Raw genomic sequence first — 26,011 nt, forward strand, 5'->3', positions numbered from 1 at the left:
GCACTTTTTGTTTTGGACCTGCATATCAACATGACGCCGTACTATTATGTGTTTGTTGTTGAAATAATATAAAATATCTAATTATAACTTGTAAATTTTAATATTTTAACATGACTGTAGCTACTTTTGACAATAACTAACTTTTTGTTATCAAGATGACATTTTACATGGCACTGACATGTATGTCATAATATTTGAATCTTAAATATGTATGTAATATAATTTAAATTACTATAATGCAACTTTATACTAAGAAAACATTTATACATTCACAAAATACAACAAAGTCTAATAATATAATTTGAAAACAATGAATATTGAATTAAAATTGAAAAAGTTAAGCGCGACCCCTTGTGTCAAAATTAGATGATTAAATTTTCGCAATTTTTACACCATTTGATGACGGGTGGCGCCTCTAGTGTTTGTTCGGGCGGTTGGTATTTTACTCCCGCTTATGGCCATTAAAGAAAAAGTTCTAAAGGGGGATGTTTTGTGGATAAATGCAACAAGTTTAGATTGGAAAGCCCGTAAAAATGTTAGGTCGCGAAATTGATTTGGGTCGCGACCGTTATACGCGATCCTGGCGCTGCTATAGCGGTCGCTAAGAACAACGGCAAACAAAAACAGAAATAATTTTCTCTTGTCAAAGTCAGAATCTTTAAAAATCATAATAATCTTTCAAAATCTAAACCGCTCTCATTAAAGAAATTCCGAAAAGTGTTTATAGCGTCCATTTTCAAAGTAATTATTGCTATCTTGTGAGTTTAATTCAAGTTTTATTAACTCCAACCGGTGATAATTGTGAAAAACTGGCATTAAAAACTTAAAAAGCTGTGCTGTGAACTGTGAACTGCAAAAACCATCGCGGATCGTGGCATAACGTCGGTTTCCAATGTTTCATAGGTATTTCATACATGCGTCCTTATATAAAATAAAGTTTCTTGTATGCAACACATTGTATTTTATTTATAAAATTAAACGAAAATAATAATGAATTTGAATAAACAATATTTGGAGATATAATTCCGAAAAAAGCCGAACCGCTCCGAAATTTTCAAAAGTTTTGGGGTCGCGACCGTTGCAAGAATAGCGCCGAATAATGTTTACATTGTCCTTATGGGCACTTTCCAATCTAAACTTCGTTATCGTATGAACGGGTTCGTTGACGGGCTGAAGTAAAATATTTACGGATGAAAAGTGGCGTGAAAACGCTATGACCAATCAGAGCACCGTCGGACCAACGCAACGTACCAACGTATAAAGGTCGATTTATAGATTGAAAATGTTGCGGTTCGACGCCCGACGTTACGGTCGGTAAAAAGTTCGTTTATACGCAGGATGTTTTGTTGATTATAAATTTTTCGGTTGTTGTTGCGGTTGGCGTTTTACGTCAAAAGTTAACCAACTTTTAACTTCGACAGGAACGTTGACCTTGAAACGTTAGTAATAGCCAATAGAAATAATCGCAACCGCAACGTCGAACCGCACCGTTTTCAATCTATAAATCGACCTTAAAGCTTGATTTTCATGCATCCGTTGTCCGTTGTCCGACGATACGATATTAATTTTATTGGTTGAATATAAAGGCTTCGATTGGTGAAAATCAAGCTTAGGCTTCGCGATCCCTATGGGGACATCCATAGATTGAAAAACACTGAGCTAGATGGATGTTTCCCCTCAACCTCCAGCAGAGTTTGACTGTTGAGTATATAAAATTCAGTATAATATTTCAAGACATACGGTTACATACTGCCAGCCATTTTATAAAAATCGGTAATCAATTTAAAAAGTAATTTGGCTTAGAACCTGTTGAAATTAATTTTGCCCGTAATTCATTGCCAGGCAGTGTATTATAGATAGTTTAGTAAGAAATTCCACTAAAAATGACTTAATTCCAATTCAATGTAAAACCACTCTAAACGGATTTACTATTAAAAAGTCTGTTCTGATACTTACTAATAAAAAAATCATTAACAATAAACGGATCATTTCGTAAACTTGCATCAATTGGAGGATTGATTTTTGTTATATTCTCGATTTCTTCGTGAATATCTTTATAAAAGCAATCGAATATTACGTCATCATCTACTAAATTTCTTTCTGAAATATTACAATTTAATAAGTAATAGTACACAATGTAAATAAAATGCACTAACAACAAAATCATTTTTAAAAAATAAATACACAAATTTTATTAATTGATATGGAACCATGTAATTTTAATGTTTTTTTGCAAAAAATGTAATAATATCATAAGAGCCCCCACAGACGCTCACTTCTTTAAAACAGACGGACTGCGCAGGCCAGTTTGCGCAGTTTTAACTATGCAGTTTTCCGCTAAATTATTGTTTTTAAGACTTTACCTATATTTTTTCTGAAAGAACTTTTTATATTATTAGTCCTTTTAGCAACTGCTTCCTTATTTACTTCCGGTGTCCTTTTTTCTACTATATGAAGTGTTTTTACTAAAAGCTGCGGACTTTTTATTTCTGTCATAATAATCCTTATTTATTACTTTCCATAAACCTGGCATGATTTTATATAGTTCAATAAATTGAGATAAATTGACATAAAAACTGTTTACTATAGATCTGCATTTTGTTTCCAGTTGATAATAGGTTGAAAATATCTAATCTACGGACTGAAAATATTGACGAATTGAAAAATGTTTGTGTATAAGGGAATTGTGTTCAGATTTGATGTGGTAAGTTTTTGCCGACTGTGCAAGCCGTTGACCTTACCTGAGCAAAATTAGACCCTGCTTGAATATGGCCTGTGCAAACTTTGAAGCATGAATTTATACAACTGCAAGCAAACGGCTTGCGTAGTCGGCCGGAATTTTCCACATACATACCGATAATCTTGCACAAACCAGGTTTGCATAGGCGGCCTGGGCGATAAAATTGAACGTCCGTGGGGGCCTTAAGTATTGACTAAATTTGTTTTAATTTAAGTTGACATATTAAATTAACTAAAAAATACCGAAAGTACAATTTAAAATCAATAGTTGTAATAATTTCCGGTGAAGCAGGAAGTGACCGAAACTGAATACGTCAATCAATCCCGATTTATATGTCATATACTAACATACCAAATCGCGTTTTTTATGTTAAAAATTAACTAATAGAGGGGAGCCACTTATGAAAGACAACCGGTATAGACTATATATCACTTACTTTTTATTATTACTTTTTCTCCGTCGAACCTAATCGTTGGTGGTTTTACCGGAAAACTAATGTCAGTAATAGGACCGAAAGGAATGTTCTTAATCCAATACAAAACCGTAAGTCTTTTATCGAAGAAGTAAAGGTGTCCTTTTGAATCTCCTATAACTAGCTTCCTAAAAAATAAATACTAATTAATTTATGACAACAATGTGATACCCTCTACTAACTAGAGGTGGGCAAAGATCGAACGAGTCGTTCATTTGAACGAGAATTAAAAATGAATCGTGAGATTCGATTCACTGCTTAGAATACGGTTCGTTCAATTGAATCGTAGCCAGCACGTAAAAAAGAGTCAGTACGAGTCAGTACAGTAAGAGTCAGAGTTAATACAGACATTATTATTATATGAATTGGATTCATAATTTAATATTATTGGTAAAATAATCAATCCAATTACGCCAGTGTCATAAAGTGTTGAAAAACAAATGAAAGAGAACTATATATTATATTTCTTTTTCTGGTCTCTTAAATAATTGTCCGACCAAATTATCGCCGGTAGTGCCAGTTGCGATCTTGTTTTTATGAAACGTAAATTGTGCTTGGGACATGTGGTTCGTTCAAATGAAGGAATCGTAGGAATCGATTCAATATGAGAAATTAAATCGTGTAATTCGATTCACCAAAATGAATCGTAATGTCCATCACTACTACTAACCCTTCTGTTGTCGTTATAAGGCCGATTGATGCCTGCGTAACTTTTACGGCGTTTATATACATTTTCGAATTATTCAATTGGGTGGCGTCGTCGAAACTTTTCGTGTAAAGCGTTGTCCGAAAAACCAGAATGAATCCCCTGGTAGTTGTTACGTAACACTCATGACATTGTTCTATATATGTTCCACCTGTTAAATTACCCAGTTTCTTTCCACCGGTCATCTCGGGTAAATAAGTATTAGAGTATTTGTTTCTTGACGTATCCTGTAAAAATGTTCATTTTAAGGCTGAGGACACACGAGGCGGCTTTTCGTCGAAGCGGCGCGAAACACTGAGGCGGATAAGAAGTCTAACGGGATTTAAATAAAATCTTAGAACGTAGCAAATGGTCTAATATACAGAGTGGTCCGAATTGTATTCCGGAAACTTCGGTAACATATTCTGCAGATAAAATAAGTAAAAAAGTTCTTATAAATGTATGTCCTAAAATGCTTAGTTTCGGAAATACAGAGTGTAGAAGTTTCATTTTTATTTCGATTTTTTTCCAAATAATTTATGAATTAACGCATAAAATAATTAACTAGAAAGAAGTGTCAACTCTGTGTTAAATCGTGGAAACACGATACGCCACCGAAAGCCTTCGTTGTCGTCTGGAGAACTAATTTTCCAATTGACAGGTTGACATGATGGCTTCGTATTTATTTCCGTTTCCGGTTATTCAATGGCGGGCCCTCTTTCAGTTTAAATGTATTTTGTACTCTTTCTTATCATAAATAAAACAAAACAAAATTTTATTCAAACATATTTATTTGAAATATGAGACAACGTGACTAAATATATATAAAAAATAAAGAATTGAATGATTTCAACAGCAATTACTTAATTATATGCAATTTTAACGTAAATTAGTAAGGTATAAGCTTGACTTACAGTAATTTGTAAATAAATACACGTATGCACAGCCATTAGGGACAGAAAACGGGGGCAGGAACATGAAAACGGGAGCCTTATACAAAAACCTGAAAACAGAAAAACAAATTTTTTTATACTAAAATTAACAAATAAAAATATCAGTAGGTATAAAATACAAATATACTGTTTAAAAAAAGCGTCCATTATTCCCAAAGAGACCTGGTTTATAAATCAAAAAGAAGCAAAAAGAGACTTTTAGTCGGATAACAATCGGATTGTATCAGTCAGATTTATTGCATTATTGACAATAAATCGCACATACTGGAGATAACAAATGTTGGCTATAGTTAAAAATGATCTTACCTTGCTGTAAATTGTTTCCATTTTCAAAAAAATTGCCGATCATAAACATAACAAAATTTTCTTGCATCTAAAAAATACAGAAATAGTGTTTATTTACTACCTATTTTTAATATACACGGGACATACCTAGTACTGCAGAAACGTCTTTTTCTCCAGGATTTTTCATGTAATATATATTTTATATGCTTTATTACCTTTATATTTATAAATTTCTGCCGAAATATCAAATTGAATTTACAAAACAAAACTAAACGGAGAGAATTAAAATGGCGTCGAAACTTATTCTAGAACAAATCTGAAGTTGTCTCTGAAATCTGTCAATTCTAAACTGTGAAGTTAGACAATAGTTAGAGAGAAACATTGCTGTCCTTGTCTAGGCGGCCATACTTGTCGTCAGGAGATGACAGGAATGACACTAATGACTGTTTCCAATTTTCCTATTTCACTGTCACCCCCCTGAATTAACGTCAATATTTGTATGAAAACTGGTGCCTGGGAGTTTTTTGATATGAGAAATTAGATTTTGGCATCAATATGGCTCCTACTTGTAGAGGGCGCAACCAAAATATTTTTTAACTGATTTGAAGGGTAATAACTTCTCGCCCGTACCTGTATAAAACTACTGAGTAAAAAAATATACATTCACGAAGTTTTTTACGTAAAAAATATCTCTTGCTAAAAATCGCTACGAGTAATGATTTTGGAGATATTTGGAATCGATTAAACATGTTGACTAAATAGTTATTAGACTGAAACCATAAATTTGAGATATTTTTGTGCCAAAAGTTTAACAGCAACTGTTTTACTATCATTTTTTCGTAAAAAGTTTATGGTTAATTTAAAAAAATTAAAATTTCCCAAATTTATTATTTCAGTCAAGTAACTATCTACTCAAGGTGTTTATTTTTTGTCAATAATGACATGGATTGACTATTTTCATTCTAAATATCTTGAGAACGGTTACTCGTAGCGATTTTTACCAAGAGACATTTTATACGTAAAATGTTATGGAAATGTATATTTTTTCACTTCATAGTTTTATGCAGGTACGGACGAAAAGTTATTACTCTTCAAAACAGTTAAAACACATGTAGGCAGAGCCCTCTACAAGTAGGAGTCATATTGACATCAAAATCAAATTTCTCATGTCAAAAAACTCCCAGACACCAATTTTCATCCAAATGTTGGCGTTACTTGATAAATTATTTGGAAAAAATCGAAATAAAAATGAAACTTCTATACCCTGTATCTCCGAAACTAAGCATTTCTAGCTAACTTATTTCAAAACTTCGCAATTAGTAGAACAAATTAGTGGTTTCAATTAGCGTAGAAGTTTGTTCCTCTAATTTGAATGTAAGCATTCAGAACGTCAAAATTAGTGGTAGGAATTTCCATTTAGTTGAAAATGTTAACAAACTTTTGACTTTTCCACTAATTATACTTTAAAATTTGTGAGGAATGTCATTTTAGCCTTTAATTATCATCCGCCAAGAAAAAATGCTATTAAAAACCAAAAATTAATTGTTTTATAAGCTAAATATTAGGCTTTTTCTATGGATACAACTGATTACTGCAAGCTGTTGCTAGGATATTCTATTAATTTTAATTATGTTTTTAGACATTGCGAATGATCGTAAACTTAGTGGCGGACTAAGCCTATCGGGGGCCCGGGGCGGCGAAGCTAAATGTGGCCCCCGGTCTGTTCAGGTAATGATATACTTCTAATTGCTTCTAATGCACATTTTGTAAAAATTGAATGACTTATGTATAATGGTTGACAAAATTGAAGTATTTATACAGGGTGTCCCCGGCTGAGCCTGCATTAGAAGTTTCTAGAGAACTACAATATCTAGATCCGAGATTTTGTGCATATCATTGTTTCACAACGAGATCTATCGATTAAAAATATTTTCAATATGGCGGCACTTTCGGAAGTACCGGAAGTTGACAGCAACTTTCTTATTTCAAACGGGTGACCGCATTTTTTATTACTTACTTAAATTTTCTGTAAAATTTTATGGATTTTGATATTAAACACTCTAACCTAACTTAACCGTTTTTGAGGAAAAAAAATATTTATAATTAGGAAAAAACTGCCTGTCAAAAATATGTATATAGCCTAAACGTCAAATTTAGTGATTGCCACAGCCACTGTACCATAAAGAGAAGACATGTGGCTATCTATGCCAAAAATTAAAAATAGTCCGAATGTCATATAATAATGGCCGCAGATGTCATGGAATTGAGCGATTAAAAAATTATTATAAATCATTTTTTTTTTCAAATGGAAATCCACTTTTTATATTTACACCATTTAAAATAAGAAAGTTTCTGCCAAATTCCGGTATTTCCGGAAGTATCGCCATGTTGAAAATATTTTTATTCGATAGATCTTGTTGTAAAACAATAATGTGCAGAACAACTTCGATCTAGATATTGTGGTTCTCTAAAAACTTCTAATGCACGCTCAGCCTGGGACACTCTGTATACTGTAATAATTATAATAAAAATCGATATAGATATAAATATGTTATTCATCAGCAGTGCCGTCTTTACGTAGGGATCTGATGGGCCCTGGCCCCAGGCACAAATTACCTATAACAGATGCGAAAGAACACCGAATTACGCGTTCAGGTTTCTGTGACCTTCAGAAAGAGTTCATAGACAATCCGCATCAATGTATAGTTTGGGTTATTATTTGTTTGGGTGAAAATAATCTGCACCAATATGTTATCGAGGTATATAATCTCACAGTAATTTAATAGATTGCTCGTCATATTATATCAGTTCGTAGGAGATTAGGAAAAAAAAGATATTTATAATATAAAAAATTAATTTATTTAACAAAATTTAATTAAAGATGTGACAAAATAGTTACTTTTCTATTGGTTCTATCGGACTTTTTTCGACTATATAAACCTTTATTTTTTGTAAACTTTAATGCATAAAATATTTTCAATTTAATAAATAATTTAATGATGTAAATAAGAGGAAATTTCTCACATGGGTGGTCAAATTCTATAGTTTTCATTATATCAAACAGCCTCTGAATGTTTTCAAAACTCATCAAAATTTAATATAAATATTTTTTCCATTTCCAGTAAATAAAATGAACAAATTTTTCCACTTTCATGATCAAAGGCTTTTAAATGGGTAAATAATTTCGAGTTATCCAGAGATTTGGATTCTTTTGCAAATTTTAGACAAATATCACATTGATGTATTTGAAGACCCTTTTAATTGATGTAGTCAAACATAATTTTGAGTTGAAAACATTTCGCAGAGGCTGTTTGATATAATGAAAACTATAGAATTTGACCACCCATGTGAGAAATTTCCTCTTATTCACATCATTAAATGATTTATTAGATTGAAAATATTTGATGTATTAAAGTTTACAAATATAGATTTATATAGTCGAAAAAAGTCCGATAGAACCAATAGAAAGGTACTATTTTGTCACATTTTTAATTAAATTTTGTTAAATAAATTAATTTTTTATACTATAGATATCTTTTTTTTCCTTATAACACATTTGTATCCCATTTTAAATAAGATATACAAATTACCAAAACTTAGAAATAACAGTTCAAAAGTTCAACAAAAATCCTACACCCGTTTTTAAAAAGAAACATATAACCACGCACTATGTCATTCCAGCAAGCGAATACGACACAGCATAGGTTTCCGGACTAAACGACTGGTGTATTTACACCACTCAATAGGCGTGTGGGGTTTGCCGAGCGGTTTCCGATGCAGTCGCTTTCTTTCGCATCTGTTATAGGTAATTTGTGCCCCAGGAGTATTAAGGGCCCCAGCTCTACAAAGGCTGCAAAAAAACGATAACATCAATTTTTTAAAGCTTATAATATTTTCAAATTGAAAAACGAATGCAATTTGATGTAATAAAACAATGTTTGCATGTATTTAATGGCAACTTATGATGACAAAGTTATGAAAATACCGGTTCCACATATGAGCCGCGTTACTTTCGCTACCGTTCCAGGGAAATACCGCGACAAAACATCGCGATTTTGTAAGTCCTCCAAGATCCGAGGGGCCCCTTCTCTGTCTCAGGCCCGTGGCCCATGTTACACTAATGACTTCACTGCTCATCATCGATTAAAGAAGCTAGAATACAAGTTATGCTGTGCATTGGATGTAATTTAAAATGTTTATTCAATAAAAATAAATAATGAAACCATTGAAAAATAACTTAAAAGCTAAAATAAATAAATTCAGTCTCAAAATATATAAAAAATAATAATTATTCGATATTTTAAACAAAGAAAATTAACCCTTTATTTAATTTCTTAAATAGAAAATGCCAATCACAACTACTGGGGCCTGATAATTGATAATTAAGTAAATATCTGCTTCCATTTATACTGTTTATAGTTGGCGTATACGTATGGTTTGCATAGTCCACCTACAAACTGCTTCCTAACTACTGAACACATATTGGCCTTGTTTGCCAGTTGATTAAAAAAAAATACTAAGATTTGGAGGCCCCCTAAAAGACGGGGCCCGGGGCGGACTGCCCCTTCCGCCCCTACCTTAGTCCGCCACTGCGTAAACTAAAAAAATATAAAGTGTAATTGAAACCACTAATTTATTCCACTAATTGCGAGGTTCTGAATGAAGCTTTAGTTAATAAAAAAAATATTATCTAAAAAGCTGTAGCTTCTCCCTTACGTACGCGTACGGTAGCTTTTACATCCTGTACCTGGATGAAGTTTACGAAAAATAGGAAATTTTATATTTTTGAGCCATTATTTCCTGATAAAATATAAAAAATTGGGGAAGTTATTATGTACGATTTGAAGTTGAAGTTGTTTTAACCTTTAAAGGAAAAGGATTAATTCTCAATTTAGTTTGAAAATTGTTCAATAAATAGTCCAGTTTTGGGTTGTTGAGTTGTGCAATATAAAATGCGGTTAAACCTAAATAATAATAATTAATAAGAAAGAAGTAAAAATTACCCAAACGAAAAAGAACACCTGCTTTTCAAACACAACCATCACGTGTTCTTGCTGATCCTGATTAAAACATATCTTTACTGGAGCTCCGTGTGTCTTATTAATCAGGTATGCATCTGAAAATAGGATATTATATGAAATTTTATATTCTACATCTTTAGACCTACTAATAACTATGTTGTTTTGTAGATTCTCTTACAGTGGCGAAATACCCATAGAACGGTTTTGGAGAGATGAATCCGCTATACAGAGGTATAGACATCTTTTATTATTATTAATAACCAATCAGACCCTTATAAGAGACAAATAAACTACACAAAACAATTATCGCATATTTGAATAAAAAGTAATTATTATTATCTACACATTTCTAAATGAAGCCTGAATTTTTCTGCCTTTCTCTTGTGAGTTTTTTTTTAAAGATAATTACGGTACACACGGATATGTAATTTTTAGTCGACCGACTATTTAGTTGCAAAAGTGAAAACAATACGTTCTTATGGAGACGATCGGTCCAATATTTGATTGCATTACGTAGCCTCAGGCTATGCGCTGCTTTTAATCGGCTGACAATTCAGTTGTATATTTGTCACCAATATATATCCTTATGGAGCCGCGCTCACATGCAATCAACTAGTCGGCCAATTGGCTTCATAAGTATGTATTGTTTTCACTTTTGCAACTAAATAGTCGACCGACTAAAATTACAGATCAACGGGTAGGCTTATTATTGTTTCGAACTTCCCCTTCACAGTATCCAAACTATTTATAACCGTAAGTCAGGGAATTGAAAGTGTCTTGTTTTTCAAATTAATATTTTTTTTCAACAACAGCGTGTCACCAAAAGCGAGCTCGCGTGTCATTACTGGCACGCGTGGCATAGACTCGCCATAACTGGAATAGAGGGTAAATCTCAAATTCTTTACGTTCGTTCACACTAAAATTAAAAATTGTCTCTAATTCCATTATAATCTACTTTAGAGAAAAAAAGTTCAGATAAAAGTTGTAGAGTCCTCCGTTTTTTTTGACATATGATACAAACATATGTTTTTTTTAAACGGGAACTATAGCTGGCCATGACTTCATAAAAAGTGCCATTTTTTAATCTTTTCAGCGATATAAGATATAATAGAAAAGTTAAATTTAGATACTCGCGCATTAATAGAATGGTTCCAACATGACTTTCATTATGACACCCCCCTCCCATAATAAAAGAAATGTTAAAAATTATTTATATCATAATTATGCAAACTCAGGGATAGGAAGAGGTGTACCAATTGCATGGGCCTTCTCGATCACCTGACTTATCGAATGAGACACACGAAGAGGTGGTACGGGAGAAGTTTAATAAAGTCGACCGGTCTTTCTGTGAGGATCGCTAGTAATTAAGTTTTAAAAAGATGCATTTATGTCTTCAAAACAATGGCGAATTTTTTGAACATTTTGTAAAATAACTTAAAGTGTATGTAGTGATATTCTTTTTTTAAGTCTTAGTAGTGATGGGCAAAACTGTTATTTTTAGATAACAGTTGAAACTGTTATAGTTATTTATAAAAAACTGCTTAAAATAACAGCTTAAAAATAACAGGTTTCTTTATTCTACTGCTAAATATCTGAAAGAGTATGAGGCGGTCACCGCCAGGCGTATTAACGCAGTTGCAAGTTGCAACAATGACGTGCTCGGTGGTAGTATTTCCAGGGTGTCAAAACATTTCTAAATATCGATTGTTATCTAAAATACCTCTCTAAAAACGGTGGTTGTTTATAAATAAGCGCTGTTCACAAATTGCGATATAAAAAAAGCCAAAATTCCGCCACTCGTCTACACCTATAAATTCCGATCTACCTACGCCCTGCCCCTCGATCCGCATAGATCCTGAATTGCGTAGCAGTGTACAGGGTGCATCTCACTCGACGGGCGAGAAGCTCTTAGTTATGATTTTACCATTTGCGGTCAAAAAATAGCAATATAAGAAAATCTGTAGTATATTCTTCATAAGTAAACCAACTACACACTAGAGTTCGAATTAAGTTTACACTTAAACTAGCGTGTACCCGCGACTTCGTTCGCGTCGAATTAATAATTTCTAATGGTGATGATAAAGCAAAACAAGAATTTCCATTAACATACAAACTGGATAAAATTTTCTCACATTTGCCAAAAATAAGCTTTCTAACGTCAAGCAGTTTAAGCAAAATCGTGGTTAATCAATTACTCAACTTTTTGGAACACCCTGTATGATTTTTTAAAAAATTTCAAAATATGTAAAAAACAAAATAAATTATGCGTGTCCAGGCGTTTTCCCGAAAGACTAACCGTTTTTTAAATAACAAATATTGTAATATTTGAGGGGCGTTTTCACCCTGTTGGAATTTAAGATTCAAGAAACCCCTCCTTATCGAACCTCAACCCCACAGTCAATCCGTTTGCCAAAAATCAGCTTTAAACGTCAAGCAGTTTAATCAGAATAGTGATTACTCAATGATCATATTTTATGAAACACCCTGTATATATTTTTAAAAAATCTTAAAATATGTAAAACAACATAATAAAATATACGTGTTTTAAGAGTTTTTCCGAAAAACTCACCGGTTTTTAAATAAAAAATATTCTAATATTTGAGAGTAGTTTCACCCCCTTAGAATTCGAGTTTCGAAAAATCCCTTCTTATCGAACCTCTACACACTAAAGTCAATCCGTTTTCCAAAAATCAGCTTTTTACGTCAAGGGCTTTAAGCAGGATCGTGATTAATCAATGACCAGATTTTTCAAAACACCCTGTATACATTTTTAAAAAATCTTAAAATATTATTCTGAAAATTTTTCAGAATAAATAAATACCTAAATATTGAAACTTAATAAGTAAGTACTGAACCATACAGCGCCATAATATCTCGACCTCCACCCGTTATGCTCGTAACAGGTTGAAACAGAATGTATCTAAAACAACTGATGCGTTATTCTCCAACCTGTTTCGAACCTCCATCGACAATCGACCGATGCAGCAGCGTTCCATTCCCACTCCGATTATCTCGACCGCCGCCCTGTAATGCTCGTAACAGGTTGAAAAACAACGTATCTAAAATGACTGCTTCTCCAACCCGTTGCGAGCCTCCATCGACAATCGACCGATGCAGCAGCGTTCCTTTCCCACTCCTGTTATCTCAACCGCCAGGCGTTATGCCCGCAACTGTTTCAAAAAACTTGCTTCTTTTATATCCTATTATTTTTAAGCTGTTGCAAACCCAATACGACAATAGTAGCGCTTTCCCCACTCCGTTGTTCGTTATCTCGCCCCCTGTATCGATGGTTGACGAAATAACATGTTTTCCATCCATACTAGTTGTTTTTTGGAATTGCTTCGGGCAGCATAGAATTTCGTGGAGGTGCAGAGCGCCGACTTCGTTTTTCGTTTCACGAGCGGCCGATCTCTACGTGTCGTTATTTTATATCGTTATTTTATATCTGTTATTTTTTAGAAGTAGTAACGGTTGCGTTATGTTATTTACAAATAATTGTTATAAAATAACAGATAGTTAAATAACAACCCATCACTAAGTTTTAGTGTGTGTAATGTACCGTCTGATCGAATAAAAACGGCGTCAGCGATGGCTATGAAATGAAGAACGCTGTCATTTTATATGTAAAATTATATTGGAAATGTCATCGATCGCCATTTCCAAGCCAACTGGACGCCATTTTTTTCGATCATACGGTACCTAAAATGCAAAGAAACCCCGTTTAATAATATATTTTCTCTTTTTATAAGTTAAAAATCATAACAGAATAAGAATGCCATGCCAACTAAGTGAAATTAGTCAAGGAAGATAAGAATTGGCTATAACTCATTAATTTAAAAAAAAACATATTATAGGTTATATCACTGAAAAGCTTAAAAATCGCGCTTTTTATGAAGTTATGGCCACAGAACAGATACAATCTGTAGTAGTTATCAGTATCTGTTCTGTGTTATGGCCAACTATGGTTTCCATTAAAAAAACATATGTTTGTGTCTTTATGTCAAAAATGACAGGCTTTAGAAAAAATTGGAGAACACAAACTCTTTAGGGATGTGATTATCTACAACTTTTATTTGAAATTTTTGTCTAAAATAGATTATAATGAAATTAGGGACAATTTTTAAAATACCCAAAATTTGTTTTTTTTCGAAATATCTAGAAGCCATGAACTTTTTACAAAAATCTGAAAGGCGCATATTTATGACCCCACAAAACTGCAATTCTTTCCCCATTGAACCGACTCTCTATCTTCAGTAGTTTCCGGGATACCCATAGATAACGTCGTATAAACTCACCCTGTATATTGCTGTGTATTTAAATGTTTTTTTGTCCGCATTCCTTTCATAGACACAGTTCCAGTAGACGTACTTTACCTAAAATTTTGGACATGACCATGCATTGTGTTAAAGTCATATGCCATGACGTCAATAACAAAAAAAGGACTGCTCGGATTGCCTTAGAATATTTATTGGCGTGAAGATACATGATAGCGAATATGTTTACAAGTTTTTATCAAAACACGAGAAGTTATCCTGTGTGTGGAATTTTCAATGTCACTTTGAATACATCTTATGGCGCGCTCTCACGACTCGTGTACTTGACAAACATTTGTAATTGGTATACAGGGTATACATGGTGCGTCGGGCATCTATGCAGAATGAGAAAGATGCATATATTTTATTTTTCGCCAGAAACTGTTCAATTTATTAGAATATAATATAATAATAGCTCCCGTATATAGCGTTTAACGCCTTGGGAGTAGCAAGGTACAGCTTGCCATACTGGAGCAAGGTACAGCCGTTCGGCATACAAGGAAATACAATTATTAGAATAAATATGTGTAAATGCAAAAAAAAAACTTTTTTCTTGAAAGCAGTACCACAATTTTATAAAACGGGCCATTAAAATACTATGGATAACGGAAACTACGCCTCGCGAATTGAAACGATATTCTATTGGTCTGACGCTACCCGCCGTTCTCGTCGACGCGCGATGTCCAGCAGCAGTCAGACGTGTTCCGTTTATGTACGTATTTAGGTGGCGTACTAAGACATTTTTGTTGCTTTTAGCGTTGATTGAAGGAGCTTTTTATGCTTTTTTGTGCAGTTATTATTTGTATGTGTTGTGTGTTCTGAGAATTTTTTAAGTAATGGCAGATTCCGGGTTTGTAAAAGCACAATCAGATTTTTCAATTTTTGGTTTCAATTCAATCAGATCGGTTTTTTTTATATATTGACACCCCCTTACCCTTGTTATTTTTAAAGATTGTTTTTTTACGAAATAATAGGAAATAAATTGTTTATCAGTAATGAAAATATTATACAAGGTGTCCCATAAGCAAACGCCAAAATTAAGTTACTTTTTTAAGTGAAACACCCTATATATTTTTGGATTCTTCGGAAATTTCTAGATATTCTAGATATATTTCATGTATAATATCCTATATATATCTTCAAATGTTTACGAAATATTGACAGTTGAAAAGCGAAAAATACCTACAATTTTCTGGGCCACCTTTTTTGAGACACCCTGTATAACTAGAATTAATTTTAAAAGAGAGTATATGAAAAACCATGCAACTTTTTTATTTAATGTTTTCTTCTAAAACTTGCAGTTAAGGCTGTATGTGGGTGTCAAAATATAATGAATAACCCTGTACATTCAAATTTCATATATCTAGGTAAGACAATATACATAAATATATGAATTTACATTAAAATGATCTTCACAACAATAAATCGTAAAAATAGAGGATAATTTAACGTTTTTCTTTTCATCTCTTCTCATGGCCTTGGACCATTTTTTTCTGTTTTCGCTCATCCATTACTATTTATAAATATCACTAATTACTAATTATGTATTAATTAACACAAATAACTAAAATTTTGACTCGGATTCAACAGTGTAGGATTCAAACACGCGTCTGGCTCCACTCAACCAGAAGAACGGCGGGTGACGTCACAGCGGCAAGGCGCGGCAGAGAGCGTTTGCCCGGCCATTTAAATTAACAATATTTAATTGTTTTATATTAGAGGCATTTCTTAACCGATATCAACAATTTTTTTTGTTCAATTTGTAATTATATGAACTATTTTTTAAAACCATTATTTAAAAACATGCATTTTCCTCATTTCGGAGTTATTTATTATAGGAACTACTCCGCATTCCCGCTAGACTAATAAAAATACTTGCCAAGTAGACGAGTCGTGAGAATGCGCTTTTATATTGTATGTCTGACTATTAGATCATTTCTATTACTTTTTCAAGTTCTTACCATTGGAATTATCTTTCCCTAAGGTCCACAACCAAAAATCAACTGTATAATAAGTATCATCGTTTGCTCCGATAGTTACCAAATATCTAGCGCATGGACTGATTGCAGTCAATAGAACGCAAGTATCTGTATACAGATTGAAGCGTGTATATATTGGAGCCCTGCAGAAAATCAATTAAATATACATATCATCTACTTATATACTTACACTATTACATATCCTTACTATTCCATATTATGAGACATCCGTCTGATCCTTCTTCAGTGCTGACCAAATATGATCCGGTATTGTCGGATGACAAACAGTTTATCAACGATTGCTAAAAATATTTGACGCCATAAAGGTGGGTTGACACGGTCCAACTTTACTTGAACCAAATATACTTGGATGCTGCCATATAACTGTACTTATAATAATGCTAATGAATGACATTCTAATAGATAACACAACACTGGAAATAGTAGAAAAATATATATATTTGGGACAACTCGGGATCTCTACTACCAGAACTCAACGGAAGAAACTCAATCATGTTCAAATCTAGAATGCCACTCTATCTAAAGAAGAAAACATTCGACCAATGTGTACTACCAGTCATAACCTATGCATGCGAAACCTGGACCCTTAAAACGGACATCATAAGGAAATTGCAGGTCGCACAACGCTCAATTGAATGAAATATGCTGGGAATAACCCAGAGAGACCTTAAAAGAATAGTCTGGATACGACAAAAAACCCAGGTAATAGATGTCATCCACAGAGTCAAATTCCTCAAATGGCAATGGGCAGGACACCTGGTAAGAAGAACGGACAACAGATGAATCACAAAAATTACAGTATGGTACCCACGAGGAATTAAGAGACCTAGAAGAAGACTGAACCTGAGATGGGACCATGATATTAGGAAATTAGCGGGGATAACTTGGGCCCGCATAGCCAACAATAGACAACAATGGACCCAATTACAAAGAGAGTATCTAAATATGTGAGGGAGACTACACGATAACTGGAAATGGTTGAATAAGCTGAAATTGATGATGATGATGATAATAATAATGCTGCGCGCGTCTCACTTGTATGCTGCTTTTGCGTCGTGTTAACTGTTTTATCCAAGTCAACTCGGAACGCTTCCTAACATCCAAGTAAGTAGGTTGGCTGCTAACTTACTTGGATGTTACGAAGCCTTCCAACTCGAATTGGATAAAGCAGTTAATATGATAGAGTAGCCTACAAGTGAGACGCGCACATACTGTTTATACTAAATAAACTTTTAGTCAGGTGATTAAGCTTGATCGGCACAGAGTTGCCCACTTTTATATATTTTCTTTTAATCAAAATATTTTAGGAAACAAAAATAAATTAATTATAAATATACAGGGTGGCGCACCTCATTCGCCTCGGTTGATTATACGAAAACGGAAAGATGTAGAAATAAAATATTTTATGGGTATATGTGGGGAGGCAATGTGCATAATTTAAAATTATTTTGAAATATACAGGGTGTCTCAGAACTAAGGTTAATACCAAAGTTATATTTTTTCTTATGGAATACTTGGTATTTTATTTCATTTTTGGATTCTTGGGCCCAAAAAAAGGCATTTATAATAAGGGTTAAATATGTTTAAAATCATGGGTTTTTGAGATATTTAAAGATATTTAAATATGCATGCTACAAGAAAATTGATTATCAACACCCTGTACATTACTTTTCAGAATTAATTCTTGTGCTGAGTTTAAAGGTAAAGAAATAAACTTTACTGAAAAATATTATTGTTTCCTTAAATTTATACAGGGGTACCAAAAATTAGTGATCCATTTTACGGATTTATTTTACATAAAAACTTTGTTATTTCAAATGCAACAGCCTGAATTTTTTAAAATAAATTGAAGCAGATTCAAATGCCCTTTCAAACTATGTTAGGGTTTCCTATACCTATCTATCTCAGATTTTAAATAAAAAGCGATTTTTAAATAAAATGGCAATCAAGATGGCTGGTATCGCCATGTCAATTTTCTAGTGACTGTTAGTAACTATTTTCAAAATCGACATTAGTGTATGGACATTATTATTTAAACAGTTTACTAAAATTTACCCACAATATTTTAATAAGTAAGTATTCTTTATTTTATGAAGAAAAATAAAGCCATGGATATGTTACTAGTTACTAGCGATTTTGTTTTGTGAGGAAAATTATTTCTTGGCCTCAATAGCTAATGCTCAAAGATATCCAAATAGGAATCTTCCTGATAAGCTTTTCTTTGAAAAATTACTTGGCCTATTTCCTATTTCGCAGAATTGGTAGTGTAGTTTATAAAAAACCTATTAGGCAGAAACCTGTCGTTGGAAGTGAAGAAATTGAATTTGCCGTAATTGGCTCTTTTATAAAAAAATCATATATCTACAAGTTATCGTAAAATAAAACAAAGAACTACTTCTTCGTTTTTCTTGACTAGAATAATAAATACATATTAATAAATATTATTTATTAAACTATTGTTGGTCAATTAAATAAAAGTAAACGGGTATAGATTTAAATAAAGTCTATAAACTAATGTCGATTTTGAAAATAGTTACTAAATGTCACTAGAAAATTGCCATGGCGATACCAGCCATCTTGATTGCCATTTTATTTAAAAATCGCTTTTTATTCAAAATCTGAGATAGATAGGTATAGGAAACCCTAATATAGTTTGAAAAAGCATTTGAATCTGCTTCGATTTATTTAAAAAAATACAGGGTGTTGCGTTTGAAATAACAAAGTTTTTAGGTAAAATAAATCCTTAAAATAGATCACCAATTTTTGGTACCACTGTATAAATTTAAGCAAGCAATAATATTTTTCAGTAAAGTTTATTTCTTTACCTTTAAACTCAGCACGAGAATTAATTATGAAAAGTAACGTACAGGGTGTTAATAATCCATTCTTTTGTAGCATGCATATTTAAATATCTTTAAATATCTCAAAAACCAAAGATTTTAAACATATTTAACCCCTATAATAAATGCCTTTTTTTGGGCCCAAGAATCCAAAAATTAAATAAAATACCGGGTGTTCCATAAGAAAAAATATAACTTTGGTATGGATCTTAGTTCTAAGACACCCTGTATATTTCAAAATAATTTTAAATTGTGCACATTACCTCCCCACATATATCCATAAAATATTTTGTTACTACATCTTTCCGTTTCCGTATAATCAACCGAGGCGAATGAGGTGCGCCACCCTGTATATACAGTTATTATTTACATCAACAAATCTCACCTTCTTAACAGCACTTAAGGGACATAAAGAGCCATTACTACCGTTTTCACGTTCAAAATATTCTACGCGATGAGTTTTTACGGCTGTTAAGCTATATTGTACACTTCGCACTAAAAGAGGTTCTAAAATGAACATTGTTCGACTGCAAGGTCTGCTAGTAAACATTTTCAAGCTCAAAGCAACACTACTTATTTAAACCAAAGGCAACGGCCTTTGTTACATTGAAACACCGGTTCTCATTAGAACACCGAAGTTAAGCGACGTAAGGCGATACTGGTGGATGGACGGGTGACCGGTTCAAAACTCTGTATCGTGCTGTTGTCCAAGGGAAAAGTCTAAAATCTACTGATACACACTGCTCATTCACGCCGGTTCGAGGCCGGATGAGATCGGATATCTCGTGAGTAAGAGTTAATTTAGACACTTCCTAAGTCGGTAGGCCACTGACCATGATATGGCCGAGGACCGCGGTTCGGATTCCGCGTAAACAAAGTAGGCCCCGTCCAGATTAGCCCTGGCAGCAAAAAGAGACCAAAAACTCGTAATACAAAACTAAAGTGTCAAAACGAATGACAATGTCAGAAAATAAATAAACGTATACTTATATGGCAGCATCCAAGTGTAGTTGGTTCAAGTACGCTTGGACGCTGTTTCGATCGTACCAACTGATTTAAAATCGATTGATACGATCCAAGTGGCGTCCAAGTGTATATGATCCAAGTACATTTGGACCGTGTCAACTAGGCTTTAATTGCAGTTCATGATTGTTGTAATATTGTAATATCTTACGTGTCCAGCTACATGTATCATTTCTCTTGTACAGTAATCAAAGAATACCAAACAATGAACACATGAGAAAAATAATTGCTTTCTTGTGTCGTCGGTCAAATTTATAAGTCCCACTTTGGAATTAAGACCAAACGACCAGGCCAAAGTCTAAAAAATTGACGGAGTGATATCTTACTAGAATTTAGATATAAAATATGACAAAAAAGTTTTATGATCAAGTGTGCTTTGTATGAAACAATTCTGATAGGGGATTAGAAATTTGAACGGTTAAAATCAAAACTCTCTTGATCATAAAACGTTTACATCATATAGTACGTAGGTACAGTGCTTTCATTTTAATTTGTCTCACTTTTAAAAGGCTGTAAAATATTTATTTTTTGAGTTAAAAGGTTGAGTGAAAAAAGAAATTGTAGTGTTTTTCGTTAATTTTTATGCTGTTGAGTCAAAACTTGTATAAAGTGTCAAATGTCAAAATTATTGACATAACTTGCTCTTTTTTAAATGATACACCCTATATAGTTCAGTCATTGGGGATCAAAAAAGGGGCCTGCTTGGAAAAAGTCAAAACTTGTATAAAGTGTCAAATGTCAAAATTATTGACATAACTTGCTCTTTTTTAAATGATACACCCTATATAGTTCAGTCATTGGGGATCAAAAAAGGGGCCTGTTTGGAAAAAAGTCCGGAAGTTTTGAAACTTTGCAGGTTTATAGGTTTTGGGGTCCCTAACTAAAATCGATAAAATGCACATTTGCAGACTTGCCGGCGCCCAAAATCGGTATTTTGTAAATATCTCGAAAACTATCCTTCTTTAATTTTGCTCTCCTCAAATTTTCGCGAAAAACGCATAGTTTTCGAGATATTCACAAAATACCGATTTTGGGCGCCATCTTGGTCGTGGCGGCACCGGCGGCAAGTCTAGAAATGTGCATTTTATGGATTTTAGTTTGGGACCCCAAAACCTATAAACCTGCAAAGTTGCAAAACTTCCGGACTTTTTTCCAAGCAAAAATCCCCAATGACTGAACTGATAATATATCATTAAATATTTAAAGACTTTTTCTTTCTAATTACGAAAATATGCCACATTTGCCTTTTTTTTCATTTTGTGTTTCATTAAATTTTTTGTTGCTCCTAGATTTGAGTAATTTACTAAAATATTCTGAGTTTACAAACCAGAAAATTTTCTATATCATAATAGTAAAAACCATGACAATGCTTGGAAACAAAATAATAAACGCGGGTATCCTGATGTTGCAAAAAATTACAATTTTAATCATACATATTGATGATTAATGAAAAGAAAGGGCAAATGTGGCATATTTGTATATTGATATACAGGGTGAGTTTCCTACGATGTTCTCTATGGGCATCTCGGAAACTACTGGAGATAGAGAGTCGGTTAAATGGGGAAAGAATTGCAGTTTTGTGGGGTCATAAATATGCGCTTTTCAGATTTTTGAAAAAGTTCATGGGTTACTAGATATTTCGAAAAAAACAAATTTTGCCTATTTTAGAAATTGTCCCTAATTCCATTATAATCTATTTTAGACAAAAAGTGTTCAGATAAAAGTTGTAGATAATCACATTCCTAATGAGTTTGTGTTCTCCGATTTGCTAAAAAAGTGAAGATAAATTTATCAGGGACGTGCACATGGGTAATCACTGGAATATTTTTCAAAAATAAAACATGTGCACCACTGACTTTTTTCTTTTGATATTAAAATTGTGTAGACCGTTTAATGCCAGTTAAAAGTTATCTCTTGATAATTTTTAGATTATTACTACTATTAGCTCAACCTACAGCAATTTCAAAAAAAAAAAAAATAATGGTATTTAAGATATTTACAAAAAAACTAATTTTAAAAATTTTAACATCCTGTAACTCTAAAACTATGCATTTCCATACCCATGTTTATAGGAACTGTTTTTCACATTTTTTGATGAGGAATCAATGAGTACTTATTTAAAACTTTCGCAAGTTAAATGATATTAAAATTTATTAAAGGTTGCTATTCGACTTGGATGAAGACAAATTAATAAAATTGCGTTTATCTCGTCAACGAGCCATTAAACTGCTTACACTATTTCGCTAACAAGAGAAAAAAAGTCAGCGGCGTACATGCTTTTTTTAGAAAAATATTCCAGTGATAATCCATATGCACGCCCCTGGTAAATATGTCGATACTTTTTTAGCTTTAAAGTATTGTCGCAATTATAGCAACTTTTACCCTCAAAATTTCATTCGAATCGTTAAAAGTACTTGGAATAAAATTAAAATAAATCGAAAAAATATTAAATCCTTAACAAGCAACTTTAAATGAATTATTTTTCTTAGTATAAGCCCAAGATTCATCTCTTTAAATATAGGCATGCCATTAAAGAACAGCCTGTATACTTGCATCTTATGCACATGACGAGTTTGAATGTTTTTTTTTCTCAGAACATCTATCAGTGATTACTAAAAAAATATTATACTTACAAACGGTTTTAGAGCTGAGGATAATTCAGGATTGCTTAATGTCTTTGGGCCTTTAATTTGTTCCAATAGTTCGATCTCAGATTTGGCATGCTCTACCGATACATCAGAAACAATCGAGGATAGCGATTTACGAAAAAGTCCTTCCTCCCCCAACCCAAATTCATCAACATTGATCTTCTTAGAGATATATAAAAGATTCTCCTTGTCTTCTCCATATGATATACTGTCTTCAGACATTAAGTTGAATATATTTTATGTAAAATTGAAAAAATTGCTTTTTGTCAAAAATTTGACAAAAATCTTTAAACGTCAAATTTTTTACAAGTAAAGTCAAAACATAGATAAAGGAAACAAGTTTAGACTGGAATGTCTGGCTTGCTGCCAAAACTTATAATGGTTTTGGGGTTCATACGTTGTACGGGATCTGGCGCTGCTATAGGCTTGGCGCATTCTCCGCCAGTGCTGCCACCGCCGGAGAATATCGTAAATAACGAATACATACAAATACACGGGCTTAAATAGCGAGTAAATGAAAAAATTAGTATATAATTATTCTAAAAGTGTTTGAAAGTATAATTTGTGAAAATTCTAAACAAAAAAATAAAAAGGTAAATATTTTGATATCTTCAGACGGTCTAACTTGCATTATAATTTATTATTCCAGTTAAAAAAAAGTTTTAGATGAGTTCAACTACGGTAGCGAGCATAGTTTTATCACCGGTTTTGCTAGTGGGGCATAATTGGAGCTATTTCGGCTTTAACGAAATTTTTTAAAGGTACATAATTATAATTTTAGAAGATGTTCATAAAACTTTTAATCACTAGTTGATTAAAAAAGTATACCATTAATATTGCAAATTTATTTCATCCTCTCATAGTATATTATGTCTATTTAATTTTTTAATTATGTAACACGCACTTTGTTTACTCACTTGTTTCGTCAAACTGCTTGAATTTTTGCTATTGATCAAATCGGTTTAAGAAATTATGAAGCTATAAAATAATTTCGGGAGAGTTAAATATCCGGGAAAGTTGCGTTATTGAATGTTATTGCACCCAAGAACGCCCTAATTACGCTCTCCTTTGCGCGTTAACATTTTTTTTTGGGGCAATATTTAATAACATTTGAAATTGTCACAACACAACAAGACGCCTATAGTTCAGTCATTGTGGATTTTTGCTTGGAAAAAAGTCCGGAAGTTTTGCAACTTTGCAGGTTTATAGGTTTTGGGGTCCCCAACTAAAATCCATAAAATGCACATTTCCAGGCTTGTCGCCGGCGCCGCCATCTTACCAAGATGGTGTCCAAAATCGGCATTTTATGAATATCTCGAAAACTATGCGTTTTTCGCGAAAATTTGTGGAGAGCAAAATTAAAGAGAATAACATTTCCTATAAAAAAGGTTTTATGAAAATTTTCGCTGAAGTCAACCGTTTAGGCACAAAATCCCTGGAAATTTTACAATTTTGCGTAAAATATGATATATTATGTATAGTCGATTTTCCGAAATCAAATGTCGATTAGGGTTCACTAAAACTAGTTTTAGTTTAGTTTCTTCAATTTTGTCATAAAACAGTGGCGTATCATTAATTCGCTCATTAATTTATGAATAATTAATTTTAATTATTGAAAATGTGTACTTGTTTCCACACCATCCAAGAGGTAAAGTACATGGCGCGTTTATTTTAACGTGGTCTCCCCAGAGGTCTACTCCACTAGATAAATTCAAAACTTTAACTTATCTGCACAAGCCCGACGGATCTGGCTCATTGATGTCAAAGTCGATCGTGTCTGCTGTGCTGGGCTCATCAGGGTGGTCTCTCAATACGTCCAACTGTTCATCTTCAGCCGCCAGAGGGATATCTACAGGCAAGTCCAACTCCTCTTCATCGGATTCGTCGAGTGACACTTCAGTGACGTTGTCACAGGATTTCTCATGCCAGTATGCACAAATCATTGAACTTTAATCCTGCTTTTCTACATCTGCAGGCTTTACCATAGTTGTTCGTTTTGCATTTACAGGATAAAAATGTCAATAGGGATTTTGGAGCTGGATCTTTCAACGTTGTGACTGGAGTAATGCCTGTTTTTGTTTTCTTCCAACCCCATTCTTCGGCATCTTTGGTACAACCAGACCAATGCTGAACCTGGTGGTCAGTTCGCAATGAATGCTGTCCAGCACGACAATTAATTATTCATAAATTAATGTAATGAGACGCCGCTGTTTCATGACAAAATTGAAGAAACTAAACTAAAACTAGTTTTAGTGAACACTAATCGACATTTGATTTCGGAAAATCGACTATATGTATATCATACTTTACGCAAAATTGTAAAATTTCCAGGGATTTTGTGCCTAAACGGTTGACTTTAGCGAAAATTTTCATATAACCTTTTTTATAGGAAATTTTTTTTATTCTCTTTAATTTTGCTCTCTTCAAATTTTTACGAAAAGCGCATAGTTTTCGAGATATTTACAAAATACCGATTTTGGACGCCATCTTGGCAAGATGGCGGCGCCGGCGGCAAGTCTGGAAATGTGCATTTTATGGATTTTTGTTAGGGACCCCAAAACCTATAAACATGCAAAGTTTCAAAACTTCCGGACTTTTTTCCAAGCAGGCCCCTTTTTTGATCCCCAATGACTGAACTACTAGTTCGAATCATTTTTCACTTATTTTTTACTACTCGAAACAGCGTTACATCACACAAACCTCGTACCTGAGTGTTTTATAGTCTCAATAACTGCACTAGCAAAAAACTAAAATACTTAAATATTATGACAAATCCCCGACTTCAATATTATTTTAATGCGATCGACATGACGCGGCGCGGCGTGAACTATTCAGGGTGCTACAAATTCGAGGTACGAGCATTGGTATCTCGGAAACCGTAATAGATACGAAGATGGTTAAATGGGGCAAAGTTGCCCTCCTTGGCATGTTCACTAAGATGCCCTCAAAAAAGTTTTAAAAATTTCAAGAATTGCTGAGTTTTTTGGAAAAAAACGGATTTTTTTGAAAATCAATTTTATTTTTTCCTGTC

At 33.3% G+C, this 26,011-nt stretch overlaps 1 protein-coding gene across 2 annotated transcripts in view; it reads right to left on the bottom strand.

Annotated features, from left to right (window-relative positions):
- Positions 1-23,259, bottom strand: part of LOC115884636 (cilia- and flagella-associated protein 251-like) — an 80,971-nt gene extending 57,712 nt beyond the window's left edge. For both annotated transcript variants that reach the window (XM_030903294.1, XM_030903300.1), the window contains exons 1-8: positions 22,966-23,259; positions 20,484-20,630; positions 16,647-16,750; positions 16,431-16,591; positions 10,139-10,251; positions 3,883-4,145; positions 3,177-3,340; positions 1,957-2,100 (exon numbers count right to left, since the gene is read on the bottom strand). In XM_030903294.1, coding sequence (XP_030759154.1) covers positions 1,957-2,100; positions 3,177-3,340; positions 3,883-4,145; positions 10,139-10,251; positions 16,431-16,591; positions 16,647-16,750; positions 20,484-20,630; positions 22,966-23,202 — 1,333 coding nt within the window. In that variant the 5' untranslated portion in view covers positions 23,203-23,259. The remainder of the gene's footprint in view (positions 1-1,956; positions 2,101-3,176; positions 3,341-3,882; positions 4,146-10,138; positions 10,252-16,430; positions 16,592-16,646; positions 16,751-20,483; positions 20,631-22,965) is intronic.
- Positions 23,260-26,011: the final 2,752 nt, after the last annotated feature.

Source organism: Sitophilus oryzae, unplaced genomic scaffold, assembly GCF_002938485.1.
Source record: "Sitophilus oryzae breed Bouriz unplaced genomic scaffold, Soryzae_2.0 scaffold_111_pilon_pilon, whole genome shotgun sequence".
NCBI classification, from domain to species: domain Eukaryota; kingdom Metazoa; phylum Arthropoda; class Insecta; order Coleoptera; family Curculionidae; genus Sitophilus; species Sitophilus oryzae.